Genomic DNA, 14,785 nt, shown 5'->3' on the forward strand with positions numbered 1-14,785 from the left:
AAAAAACATTCAGGGTAACATGGCTACAACTTACTCATTCTCTCTGCTTATGCACTATCTTGAAACTCTCCTTAGGAAGATTAAAAACCTTAATTTAATCATAAAACTACTAAAATCAGACACTGACAAGAAAGTGCTAAGTTTTAAATTTGGATTTAACTGGTTGGCTTTTCAAAATGTCAAGAATAACAACTTCTAAATAGTGAGGACTTCTGAAGCCTAGACTAAATATTTGCCCATAGGTCACCTCAGGGGAAAAACAAGAAAGTTTTGTTAAGCATCATAAGGTTTTTTTTTTTAAATATAATTTACATAGACCTCTAACCTAGCAACACCCAGCCACTTTCTCTCCCCTTACCTGACCTAAACCTGAAAAAAAAAAAAGTGCAGTTTTACCAACAAAAGTCTTTCTTTGAATCTATCACACAGAATCTATTCATAAAGAAAGCAAACAAAAGCCAAAGACAAAATTTACTGCTCTTCACGCAAGAATCTGAAGAGACAGGTAGGATATGGTAGAAGGGGACTGGGCAGAAAGGATGGGAACTGTGGGGGAGCAGAGAGGAGCTGCCAACAGAGCTGGAGTGTTCTGCTCAGGCACTTGCCTCGTTAGTGATTACTTCAGTCCAGGGAAGGAAAAGGGCATTGTCCTGCCCTGGGCACCACAAAGGGGATGCTGGAGTGAGTCTAGTTCAGCTCTTCTGGGGATATGCTTTGCTTCATGTCTGCTTCTTCCAGCAGAGTTGCAGGTGGGCAGAGCCCCAAGCAGAAATGTTAACAACACCAGCCTGAAAACTGCATGCAGTGGATTTGACCAAAACTTGTCAGCTTCCAGTATAAAGTTTATGTAAACAGCACTTCTGAGTCTGTTGGAGCATGCATGCACACACATACATATACACACACATATATATGTGAAACTTCACATAGACAGTCTTTGTAGGCTCAGGAAAATCTACATTTAAAGAAAAGATACTCCCAATTTTTGCCCTTAAGCAGCACTCCTAGCAGGGGCAGAAGCCCAGCTTCAACACATGTAGCATCTACACAGCAATAGCAGAAGTAAATAGAGCAACAGGCAAACTGGTCCCTTCCTTTTGTGCAAATTGGAAGAATTAGGGAGACCCAAGGTTATCAGTGTACAGGTTCAGGGGAAGTACAAAAAGAAGGATGTGCCAGGTGTTCCTGCCTCATCCACCCCACCCCAAGGTTCATCCAGCACAAATTGTCTGCTAAAATGGGATAGATTTTACATAACACCATGCGCAGCACAGGGTTGTCTTTAAAACAGTTTTATTTACTTTGAAATTTAAGATTTCTTCTTAGCAGTCTTTGGTTTTAGAATACATAGAAGAGTTTGTTTTTCAAGGACTGAAGGGAAAGCTCTGTCTGTTCATTAGATCACACTATGATACTAAAGACTTTGATCACTATTATATGTCTGATGAAGCTGCAACGCAGTGCAAAGGCAAACATCCATTGTTAATTTTCCATTAAAACCTAAAATTTAGATTTATGAAGACCTAGACATGTCAACTAAGCAAACAACTATTTTGAAAAGGGTTCAACAACTTCAGAAGCCCCTGAAGCAAAACAACTAACAAAAATGTTTGCATTAGCTCTAAATAAACTTTTCAAAGATATCATTTAACTTTTAGAGTACTTAGTAATAAGTCACTGTCCCACAGGGCAAATCTGATGTATGGTGTTCTGCTTCATTTCACTCCGTGAATATACCTCTTTCTCTACTTCCACTATGGTTACTATTTCTTCACAAGTGATAGGTATTTCTCATGCTACATATCTGAGTAAATGATTTTAAGTATTTCCACAGAGGCTTTATCTGTAAAATTAACATCATCTGTACATGACCACTATAAACTCAGGTCTCACAATGACGTTATACTTGTAACTGTTTCCTTGACATCAACTCCCCTCCCGGTAAATTATCTGGTTATCAATGCATTTACACTCACAGGATGTAAATGAGAGCAAAATCTGGTCAACCACACTGAACTCTATCATCAACCTACTAACAATTAAAGCTAATCGGATAATAATTAGTCTTACAAAAAAAGAAGCATCCACCAAATAATGCGAGTCAATCAACAGAAAATACAGGTCTAATAATAATATCTGAAGAAATGTACTCTTTGAGTAAGGTCCCTATACACAAAATCCTTTACAGCTGCAGTGGGAGCTGACATCACTTTGAAATCTGTGTGGAGGTGCAGAGAGGGCTGATGCATGCTGCTGGTTGATAGCAAAAAGTGCCTGTAGGCCAAAGATTTAACATGCTCCAATTATGAAACATTGGGCAGAAAGACACAGATTGCAAGGCACAAAAATAAAGCCAAGTGTGCCTGCATTTCCTAAGGGCTAAACAAACTACTGAGAAATACATCTACAGAGTAATATGACACAGTGACCCATCTTAGTCTATCTTATGTTTGAAAATAACAGAAATCAGCACAGATTCCCCTGCTGAGCTGTGCAGCTGACATAGAGGAGCCATCCACGTCAGGGGAAGTGCAGCGTGACCCACAAGCTTCTGATGAAACAGGCTTGTTTTCTATTTCTCATTACAGGCAACAGGCCCAGGGTTACAAGTGCTGTACATTTTAGGTCAAACTACAAGGCAGTGTTGATATTTCTATTTAGAACCACTAAATTGAATGCTCAGTTCCTGTTATCTGAGGATACACGCAAAAGGGAACAAATATATTCCTCTTTATCTGCAGGCAGGCTGCCGACTTATTGTTGCCATTTGGACTTTATTTCCAACCATCCTTTCCTGTAAGGCTGCAACCACCTCTGGTGAGCACTAATAAAGTCCAGTCAGGATTTGTATAATAATGACAAAAATCCCTCCTCACCAGGATTTAAGAGGGTAAGTCAAGTAAGCAGTGCCCACCTCCTACCAAAGCCCTGTGGACTGCCAGGGTTAGATGCTTTCAGCAGCACCAGCAGCTGAATGCAGCTGATTCCTGGGACCCTTGATCATGAAGCTCAAACATGTAATCTTTGACTGCATGCCAATAGCTCAGGGCAGCAGAAACTACACCATAAAGTAGCCTTGCCAAAAAGAGCCACTTCCATGTAAAGTGCCTATCTAAAAAGGCAGCTAGTCACAAGCAAAACCCTAACACTACTAGATGAACCACAAACAGCTTCACTGGTGACCAAGTGTTACAACTGCAAAGTTCTTTTCCTTCCTATTTAAAAAAGAAAATGAGAATACTCTTCTTGGTTGCATTAGCACCAATTCTGTTACACTGAACATGCTGAAAAGCCTCAAAAGTGCCCTCTGCACGCACACACACAATTGCAAACAGAGCAATTGGATGAACAAAATGATAGAAGAAAACCAAACACCTCTTGCCTTGAGGAAAAGGATTGATTGTCTCTTCTTGGGGAAGCCATTAAATGTTTTATGAGCTAAAGCAGACTTTCAAGTGAAGACACTGAAAACCAGTCCTTGCCTAAGACTCCTCAACAGCAGGCTCTGAGCGTTTTACCTCTTGCTGTCTGCAGTTTCAATTTCAGCCAAGAAAGTTTAGGTACAACACAATGTGTTAATCAGTGGCAAAGCTGCTGTGTAGCCCATGGGAAAGAACCTCACCCTAGTTTTCCACCAAAGGTTCTGGAGCTTTCTCCAGTAGCTCCCTGCACTGTCTTCCTCCTCTTCCTGGCCTTGAGAGGTGCCCATCACAGATCACAAACTTGGAAATAGCACAGAGGAACTTTCCACTCCAGAAGCAGCACTATGAATTTTCATGGAACTTCCAGGCACTTGCTATAGGTGCCAGAGAGACTGTCAAACACTGCTGCTCTCAGAATGTTTCTGATCAGCAATGTGAGGCTATAAAAGTCTCCCTAATGTGCCTGAGTTCTGTAAACTCCTGAACTCCCTGTGCTTCTGTCTCATTCTCCAGTGCTCAGTCCCTAATTACAGACTGAATGAAGCTTGGTGACTCCTACATAAACAACAAGCAATAAATCCTACTTTTTCCAAAGTGTAGTCCTAAGAGTGACCAGCAATTTCTTAGCCATTTCTCAGAAGAGGTGGAAGAAGGGTGCATACTCACACAGCTTAATCTTTGAATTTCTCCTTGATTCACTCTCCTAGTGGTCTTTCTCTTCCTCCGCAGTTCACTGGCCTCCCTTCTGAATCTCCCACGAAAGCTCATTGTATTCGTAGGAATTATGCAGCCAACAAATATCTGTTTAAAAAGTGTGCTCCTGTAACCTCCTTCCTTCAGCAGCTTCAGCACAACAACTGGAAGCTGCATATGCTGTTCAAGGGAGAAGTAGGTCTAAAAGTTACATGCTGTATCCACAGTAACTGAACAGAAAGAAGAAGAAAACCAGCAATAACTCATTTCTTCCTGTGAACAACATTCTGCTATTAAGGCAAGAGCGTCTCATTAAACCATAAAAACACCCAGTCCCCACCTCTAATGCAAATCGAAATAGGAAGTTGTAGAAAAAACGCTGCAAGTGAACATCTATCTTTGTCTCAAACACCATTACATCCTTTCTCCTCCCCACTCTCCACGATTCGAAAGCCAAAACAGCTGCACTTTTACTTCATGTGTGTCTGTCTGCAAGATAAAAAAAGTCATTCACAGCACAGCCATCTCCTACAGAGCCCCTTGGCAGCCGACTTGGACCACAGAGCATGCAGTGACAGATTTGTGCTGCCAGGGCCATCTCTGCTTTTGCACTAAGGTAGCAGTTCCCCTTTCAAAGGAGCGTGAAACACCAATAAGAGGAAGAGCCCTGCAAATTCCTAAATTTGCAGACAATTAAAAAAAGAGAAAAACAGATAAATTAATATGCTAATGTCCAAAGTATATTTTTGGCTTGTAAAAAGCAGGTTTTAGAAGTGCTTGAACCTGCCAGCTAAGAACTTTGTTGCTTCACACCCGGCTCCCACTTCAGGAGAAGTAAAGCTGCCAGACTGAGCCTGCTCCCCAAATGCCCCACACATGGGAAATGCCAGCAGCTCCCCTTGCTCACTACCCCACACAGGGGCAATACTTGCAGCACCTTGGCAATGTAGAAGCCCTCACTCAGTGCCTCAGAACTGCAGTGGCAACAGGAGCAGTGGCATGGCCAGTGAAATTATCCTTAATTAGGGTAGGACACTCACCCAGTGCTCAGCTGTCTGAAGGCTGGCAGGGCACAAAGATCTTTTAAAACTGAACAAACTCCCTCAGTGTCCACACATGTGCAGACACACACACAAACCCTTTTCTTCTTTGCTCCAGCTGAGGATTCATCCTGCTGCAGCAGCAATGATGCACTCCCCTATGCACTCAGCCCTTAGGAGGCATGCATTAGGTTTTTATTTTTATTGAGTATCTGTGTGCATAGCTAGAACAAAAAGATAGATTTTCTGCTTTTCATTCTGTGTTTTTTGCCAATTGGACAATATGCACCATTCTCACAACTTTTTTGAATTAATGAATTACTCTGTTTGAGATCTGCAACTTTATCCTGAGCACCTTTTTTTTTTTTCCTTTCTAACAAATAATTCTGAGTTGTACAAAATCTAGGAACTCTTTCACACATTTCTCAAGATTAGTAACATTTGATCCAAAGTAACAAACCTCTGCAGGAGTTCCAAGGATTGTTCCATATGGTAGGTTTCCATTCTGGGAGAGCAGAAACACAGCCCAGCACATCCTACCCTGAACATGACAAAACCACATCCATCTGACCAATTGCTTTCCCCTTCCAAAGTTAAAACATGGTGCTACTCTTGAATTAATCCCCCACGTCAGCATTATCTTTGTCATTCAGCTTTGCCTTTGAGAAGATCAACTCTTTTAAACTGAGTGCTACCAGCCTGCTGTGTGATGCCCTAAAACAGATTTCACTCTACTCCTACTTAGTGGTGAAAGGCATCTGTCTGGCCCTAGGAAACAAAAAATACAACAGAAACCTTTTGCCAAGGTATGCAGACATTTCAAGTACCTACCAATACAGAAGCACAGCATTAACCAAGCTGGAATCTCCCTTGTTTTCTCTCAAACTACCATGCTATCTCTACTGCAGTCCCTAGTGCCTCTCATGTAACACAGAACGTGGCTGCCAAGACCAGAGCTCCTTGCCAGAAGTTAAATTTAATGCTGGAATCATCAGCTGTGCTGGCTTAACTTTGGGCAGGTATCAGTTCCTCTGAGGCTCCTTTGCTTATCCACTCCTTAACTCAAGTGTCACCCAGAACAAGCAGAGTTCCATCCTTCCTTTCCCTGGCAAGGCTCTCCTCAGCTTCCTGCCTCCCACAGCACAGAGCAGCCTGTCCAGGGTGCCCTTCCCACTGAGATAAGGGTCACTAGCACTTCCTGAAACTTTAATGAACTTGAATTACTCCAAAATAACACAAAAGATGAACTTAGGTTCAAGCTTCCAGCTGGTCCTCATCCAGTTTACTCCACCGTCTTCTGTCCAAAAGATTTTCATTCCTAATATTATTATTAATCCTCATTTATTGTCATATCTCTGGCAGATAGGTTTTCATACTAAAAAAATACTAAAATCACTGTATTTTCTCAACACTAGGGCATTAAATTTTGAAGCACTGAAATAACAAATCAGCTACAGCATTCACACAGAGATATGAACCAAAATAATAGTAAACAACTGCAAATAAAGACTCCACTTTCTTAGATCTGTTTTGGATGCAAATCCCTCTTGTAATGGGGAATAAAAAAAACATTCAAATGTCTAATAATGCTTTGTCCTGTAGCAAAGTACAAAGGAAAACTTCATTAGCATCAGTGTGACTGTAAAAGATTTCCTAACTTTTCCTCAAGAGTTCTGTCTCTTCACTTAAAGATGCCATATAATTTAAGATTAATATAAAATTGGTTATGTTAATATGAATAAAGCTCCTGTACTGCTTTTAAATTCAGAACTATAATGTATAAGGTGAGAAGTATTATCACACCTCAAGCTTTTCCAAAAAGAGAGGTATTTGCCTCCAGGAAAACCACAAGCCTTGGTTTACATTTGTGAACTGTTGCACCCAATACATAGAGTCAAAATAAGGATGCTGAAGCCCTTCAAAAAAACATTCTGTTATGTAAAGTAATCAATTAAGTGTTTAATTGCCTTCTGCTCTGCTTTGTGGGACATGTTCATCTGCTCCCAGCAGTTTTCAGAAATGTATACATCTCTAGATGGGAAGAATAATGATATTTGATATCTATGCTCCAGTTAAGGAAAAACTATGTATTCCTTTTTGCTGAGGGTCACAAGTTCTTTAGTAATCTTAATTCCTTTTTCCTCCATTTCTTCTAGAGTTTCTCATTTCCCTTTTAGATCTATTAATTGTCATGCTTCATTTACTTCAGTTTGAATTGTGATATACAGCAATATGTAAAAAATAGCATTGAACAAAAATTCACTGCTACAGTGCATCATGTGATCACTGGAAAATGCATTTTGATAGTGCTTTGCCAGGAGACATAGAAAGATACAAAAATGCAGCTCCTAAAGTGTGTATCTTCACTAACATAAAAGACACCCCAAACAGGCTGAATATTCACTGTGTTGCAAATAATCAATTCACCATACTGTCCTTCTGAAATAATACAATCTACCAACTCCAACCAAGCAGATCAAAGACTGATACTTTTGTTTGTCACACTGGCATATTTTTCCACCCAGATTTAGAGAAGAAAAAAAAAAAATCTCATGCAAACATCAAATTCATAGCAAATTTCAGGGAATGAATGCTTCCCTTCAGCTCAAGACTTCTGTCTGGGAGCAATGCTGACCTGAACAGAGTGCAAGTCAAAACCACAATCTTGACTTATGCCAGTGTATAGATGAATAATTGTATAATCCTCAGGCCTTTTGTTTAACAGACACGAGAAAAAGTTTAATTAACAAATAAGAAAGCTCCTTTTGCTAGAACAAGCTGCATCAACTGCATATTATGCCTATGCTGAGGTTAAATTCTGAAACGAAACAGAAACTTTTCATAAAAAACCTTGTTTCATTTATAAGCTAAGGCCCCTGTGAAGACAGTGACACTGCCATTCAGAAAGTCTGTGCAGCACAGACCAGTACTGAGAGATCTTCTGACACACTTAACATTTCACAACCTGGCAGAGCGCAGATAAGAACCTCCCCACCTCCCTTGAATGGCTTGTGGCACTTCCAGCACATCAGAGTCCCTGGTAGAACCACTACAATAAAGTCATAGAATAAAAACCAAAGGATGCCAGCCCTGCCCAACACTCAGCCCCTGGGGTAGAAGCAGAAACAATCCTGCACTCTGTGACCATGGTTACAGGTTGGCACATGGGCAACAGGCAGCTATTAGCTCAGGTACTGGGGAGAAGAAAAAACATCATGGTTCTTGGAGAGGGTCACGAAGAGCTCTTTATATTTTTCTTTTAAAATTTTAATAATATTTAATTTTCACATAATTTTCTCCAAAACTTGGAGATGTAGCTGGTGTACTCATCTTCTGAGGCCAATAATGAGGAGATTTACACAGTTAATATCCCACAGCATACAGGCAGTGCAGATACACAGGCTGATGCTGCTTTTCATGTTAATCCCCAGCAAGACCCCCACTACATTCGGTGACACCCTGAACAGGGCAATGCTGCCAGAAGCCAATTTTGTGTTTGGACAAAGTCAGCAGGACCAGATATTACACACTGTCCTTTCTGTGGTCACAATGCTCTCTAGAACACTGATTGCACTGAGTGGCCACACACTGGATGTGTTTTTTTCAGAAATGCAGAAAAATCTCCTAATGGGCCTGTGGGACTAAGGCTGAGGAGACAGGGACTGGACACCACATTCACCTCACCTGCATCATCGGGGCTCCATGAAGAGTGTGTGCTCTGCAGTGGTGTGTGACTGCCCCCAGAAACTGCATTTCCCAAAAGCTTCATCTTGGACAGGTAAAGCAGATGACTACACCAGGGCCAGGGACAGATAGATGCTTTTCACTAAGAAAGACCACAGAAAGCACCAGTGACCTCCATCCCAATCCCTTTGTCAAAGACTGAACGTTCTCTCTCCTCTCCTCCTCCCCTGTCAAAAAAAACCTCCCAAATCAAATGAAGAGGTTGTATTTTAGAATTAAATGCTCACTATTGATCCATAAACATTTCACCATGTCCTTTAGAAAAATAAAAAAAGGAAAAATATGAAACCAAAGAAATGTAAACAGAAAGGTAAAAAACAAACTTAGCAAAAACTATGTCTAAAGCAACCTTTTGCAAAGGCATTCTGGTATTGAATCAACTGAAATTGAGTGACTTTTTTTTTGAGAAATATGACTCCACCTATGGTCTAACAGCTTAAGCTGATGCATGAAGCCTTGCATACAAACACTCCACAAAGCCTTTAGAGCAGCTGGTGCTTGCATTTTGCCCACACATCCATAAAGCTCACTCTGATCAGGCAAAGGGCTGGGAATCCATCACACTTAAAACGACATCAGCACACAAGGTGAGCTCTCCAAGGCAGGGGGACAGTGCCCCTGCATAAATATCCATGAAAAGCAGCCCTTCTATCTGTCAGAGCTCTGCTAACAGACCTTCCAGAGAGCACTCCCTGGTGTCAGAGACTCTGCCCGCGTCAATCCATCTCTGTTCTTCCCAGGCAGACTGTGTGCTGATCTCAGCCATTCCTCCCTCTGTGCCTTCACCTTCTCTTTGTGCCCCAGCTACCAGGGCAAGCACACAGAACTCCTCTGGGAGAGGCTGCTGGGTCTCTGCCCTGCATGCAAGGCTGGAACAGCCCCTCACTGAACTGCTGGTGACAGGAGCCACGCACAGGCTGTCTGTGCCTCGCCAGAGAATTCACCCAGGGCCAGAGGAGTTCCCGGTGGGGCTGAGGAGGAGGTCTCGGGACAGCAATTGGGCAGCTCCTGGCCTGATCACCCACAGTGCCCGATGGCCTGTCCCCAGCTCAACACAAGGGTGGCTGGTAACACCACACCCCACCTGCTACCCCTTGGCTGAATTCACAGTTCCTGAAGAACATCCTGCTGTCCTCCTGTTCGGGAAGCAGGCTCGGCTTCAGAGAACCCCGCTCTGCCCCACAGCCTGAGAATGCTGCTGGCTCTGCACACACCATCCTGCTCCCAGTCTGCCACCACCACATTTCTGTCAGCTCAGCCCACAGGAACACCGATGAACAGCAGCATCATTTCAGCAGCTTCCCAAGCTGGAAACCCACCTGCAGCTGGCACGCATATGATACATTCCTCTGCCACAGGGCTGAAAGAAAATGGAAGGGGCCTTGGAGAACATAATGATGGTCTCATATACAGACAGCATCACCTCAGCTCTCGTGTCTGCTGCTGTTCCCCTCCTGCCCCGTCAGTCCTGTGGGCACGGAGCCCCGGGGAGCACGGGGAGCAGGCGCTGGCTCTGGCCGTGCTGCTGCCAGCCGGTGCCCTGTGCCAGTGCCAGGCTCCCCAGGGCACTCAGCCCCACGAGAGCACAGCTGAGCGCAGCCATCACAGCAAACCAGCCTGCGCTTACTCTCTCTGAGCAAACTAAATGCTGCTTCTTACACCAGCAATCAGGTTGGAAGCATAAACTTCCCATTAAAAATGTTGTCCTGCTGACGTGTACAAAAGCAAAATATGCAATTACTTTAAATTCTTCTTTAGCTTGAGCCATTGGGAAATTTCAAACAAACATTATGCCTTTTGTTTTCATCTACTTGGACTGGAATCAGCCCTTGATAGCAACACACAGAGCGATGAAGGGACATGAAAGGTGATTAAATAACTTAATAATCTGACTTTACACTATCTCCAGACAGGAAAATGCAGCTGTGACTTTGGCTCCTGTTGCTTGCTTTTCTGAATGTAACTTTAATCCTTTTTATTCAGGTCTATGCTATGCTACAAAAATTATTTTTTCGTTACTAAGAAAAACCTCAGATCAGACATCTGGTTTATAAAGAGAATCCACATTTTCACCCTATTTTCCAGCTGGAATAACTGAAGCAAAAGGAGGCTGGGTAACTCACTCATTTACTCAAGGTCAAAATCAACATCTACAATGCTATAATATTGATAGAAAATAACCTAGAATCCTCTTATTTTTTTCTAAACACTAAAGCACTCTCTCCTCCAAACATGTGCAAGGTGACTCTACAATCATTATTGTGTTTGATATCATATATTTTAACTTACAATCAATGTCACAAATTCTGTATATCCTCTTCCAGTTCCTGTGGGTATCTCAAGCAATTAAAAAAAACAACTGCATGTAATAATTCATCATCTGGATCCTATAATTGAAAGTAAATAATGGTATTTTGGAAGAGACAAAAAGTACACATTTCAAAAGCAAATAAACAAGATTATTTTCTCATTTTAGAAAAAAAAAAAAGAGGTGAAGTATAAAACTCTGCAAGTCAGATTTACATTAATTAAATTTGGTGTGTGGAAAAAAGAGAATGACAATTTGCATCCTTTTGGCATTGCCCTTCTCTTTTTGTTCTCCTGGAACACAGAAAATAAAACAGCATCATCAAATTGTGCTGACATCTGATAAGGTATTTCTCACTCTGACACAACTTTCTGTAAACCCAGAGAATTGTTTCACCTTTCCAGGCCTTTATGATTAATTTCTTAATTAAAAACTGCTTATCCTAATTGAGACATAAAAAAATATGCAATCTTCAGTATTATCAAAATAAGAAGACAAAAACTATAAGGAAAATACCCAAGTGGCAGTGCTTAGAGTCCCTGAATGTGCCCAAATAAAGTCATTAAAACCACATGTAACCCAGCCTTGACTAAAAATGTAATCCATCAGTGTACTCCTTCAGTTATCCCACACCAAATTTCAGTTTTGTAATCACGGTCATAACACGTAGGATTTAAAGCACTTTTCTGCACCTGTGTCTGCAGGTGCTTCAGTAGAAGTACAGAACATGGTCACTGTAACAGAATTTCTCCTGAATACCCTTTCCATCTGCACTCATGCAGGCTCCCAGCCTGACAGCATCAGCATATTTACTAGTCCTCAAAGACTTTTCTCTCACAAATTTTTGCAGTCATTCTTCAAACCTACACGTTTTGTGGCAAGGAAATTCAGTTTTAATGTTAATTCTGTACATTTTTTTCCCCCAAAACACATCGCCCGTAGGTTTAATTTGATGATCCTTAGTCCACCTTCTCCCACTTTTCTGAGAAAAAACTGCAAGCAAAGCCTACATGACTCTGACCATTCTTGATTTGTATGACTTTCATCATATCCCCTAATAGTTAGATTTCTCAGGCCAGTCCTGGCCCAGTCTTTATGTACAAATGTAGTCATGGACTAATTTTGCTGATTCTCCTCACTCTTCCCTGTAATTTTCCAATTCCAGTAAGTCTGTCTGAATTCTGTGAGGTATTACAGGCCTCCCAAGAAGTTGCTATAGAACTGTTATTTCCAAAAATAGGTCAAAAAGCAAAATTTATCCATCCTGATTTTTAACCCTGATTTCTCAGTGAACTGGAAAACAGCTCCAAAACAATGTCATTCTTAACACAGTAAAGCTGCTCCAAGCTTCCAGATCCCAGCCCCTGCAAGGCAGGGAGTTAATTCATAGTGATTCCTCTTGCCTTCACCTTTTCTGGATGATTTTCTCCAGCAGGATAAGCCAGTATTCCTCGCCTTGTGCTTCCCCCCACTCCCATATCATGTTGTTTGTATCCAACACACAAACACAATTGTTTGCACCTTCACTCTGGCCTTATATCAATTCTGAACTGGTCACTGACAACTGACTGTACCAAGAAGTCTTTTCTTAATTTGGAAATTCTGGGGTTTTTTTTTAAATATGGAAATTCTGGAAAGTCCAAAAAAATCCCTTTTACTGGGAAATTGCTGGAACATCATGATACTCGTTTCTATTAAGTGCCACTTCAGCTGGAAACAAAAGAATTGGTAAGGAAATCAGAAACTAAAAGGTTAACTTCTGATTTCCTACAAATACACACTACAGCCAGGCATAAACAAGTGCCAGAAAAGGATGTGGATAGGAAATAAAGCAGAGTTTTCTGCAGTTCCTCCTCACTCAGCTCCTTGTTCTGCCTGAAACACTGCAGACATGTCCTGACTGTAGGAACAAAACCTTTTTTGAAAATATTTCCAAGAAATACAGTTGTGTTTTGAATGCATTTTACAAAACACAATGTTTAGCCACCAATTCAGATTCTTTTTGCAGGCTCATGTAACTTAAAATTGCCTTTGAGTTCTTTTAAAAAAGAAAAATTGGCAAACAGCACGTACAAAAGCTTTTGGCAGCTTAAAAATACTGTGTAAAGAAACTTCTCAGTGGGAGCTGGTACAAACTTTTATGTCAACTCATCTCAAACATTTCATCTGGGCAGGTCTGCTTTGGTGCATTCTTCAACAACTGGCTTTTTTAATACAGTAAAACCTTTCAGAATTACGTTTTATTAACTGATACTTACAGTTTCATTTAGATTCAGAGAGGACAGGATAAAACATATTGGTATAATTCCAGGCTTGGACTGACTTTTAACTTTCATATAAAAAGCAGAATTAAGCGTGTGTTAGTAAACATTACTATTATTTCCAAATAGTTCTTCAGTTCCAACTGTATGAGTATTTTGTATACTTCCATACATTCTGCTAAAATATATTGCATTTACAGATGAGTTTGAGGAATGAGCATGCTGCCTGTCAGAGCTGCTTGGTCAGAAGGTTTCTGAACAAAAGCAGGTGACAGATGCACAAACACTTTAGTCATGAGTCCCTCCCCAAGTGACACCTTTTCACTGTCACCACAAATAAAATCAGGTGCTACAAGGGGCAAATGGTCATCACGAAGAATCAGCTGCACCATGAACAACAAAATATATTGTATATCTGAAAGAGTGGAAAGTGCAAAGCAACAGTGAATGTTTCCTGCTGAATGCAGATTTAAGGTTAGGATTGCTTTCCCTTTATCTTTGGCACATGTGATGCTCACATTCATCTGGAGGATGTCTTAGGGAGCACATGTCCAACACCTGGGAGCAGACAGCAAACAAGGGACTTGCTTTCTTTCCTAACAGCCCAGTTCAAGATAAAAGGAGAGCCAACTGCAAGGCTGAAAGGCCAAAGGAACTGGACATTCTTGGCAACAAACAAAATATTAGGTATCTGCTTAGATCATTGCACCTCCTTAAGGGTTGTGCCCTTGCTTAAAACCAAAGAGCCGACAGTGGACAATAGCTGGAGGAACTTAAGCACTGCAAAAGCCAACCAAAGTCACAGCTGGAATGAGCAAAGTCAGACTCAAGCACCACCTGGCTGGTGCTTGAGAGAACAAACATCTGGATGCATCTTCTGAGGATCTCTAGGGAGGTGCGAAAAGTCTCCTCAAACTCACGGGAGAATAAAGACAGGGAAAGGGCTAAGGCACTGAAAAGAAAGATCAGCTGTGTGAGCACTTTTTATTCTTTAACTTCAATCCACAAAAGAGAAGGATCCAAAAATGAAAAAAAAAAAAAAAAGGCCCAATTCCAAGAGCAGTTTCTCTCAAGAACTTCCCTGTAATCTCATTAAGATCAGATCTCCTATAGCGATGGCTGCAATGAATGTTTACACATAATTTACTAATGGCAGAAACATCTCAGACAATGGGGGAGCATCTGGTTCCAGGAATCTACATTTCAGTAATTAATCTCTTTACTGCTAAGGCTTATACTCTGCACAAGCTAATTTTAGCACATAAGACACAACCTGTGGAAAACATCAAGGTAATAACACCAAACCCTTACTTGAAA

The 14,785-nt window shown here is 41.3% G+C and overlaps 1 protein-coding gene across 17 annotated transcripts in view; it reads right to left on the bottom strand.

The window, feature by feature from the left end:
* The window catches only part of DOCK10 (dedicator of cytokinesis 10), a 144,857-nt gene that overhangs the window by 95,607 nt on the left and 34,465 nt on the right, over positions 1 to 14,785 (bottom strand). For 6 of the 17 annotated variants that reach the window (XM_085587676.1, XM_085587677.1, XM_085587680.1 and 3 more), the window contains exon 1: positions 4,089 to 10,368. The exons of 9 other annotated variants lie outside the window; for them this stretch is intronic. In XM_085587676.1, the coding sequence (XP_085443802.1) occupies positions 4,089 to 4,292 (204 nt within the window). In that variant the 5' untranslated portion in view covers positions 4,293 to 10,368. Of the gene's footprint in view, positions 1 to 4,088; positions 10,369 to 14,785 lie in introns of those variants that run through there. 2 more of the 17 variants (XM_085587691.1, XM_085587679.1) reach the window with 1 other exon arrangement.

Source organism: Lonchura striata, chromosome 9 (genome assembly GCF_050655825.1).
Source record: "Lonchura striata isolate lonStrDom1 chromosome 9, ASM5065582v1, whole genome shotgun sequence".
In the NCBI taxonomy this organism is placed as follows: Eukaryota; Metazoa; Chordata; class Aves; order Passeriformes; family Estrildidae; genus Lonchura; species Lonchura striata.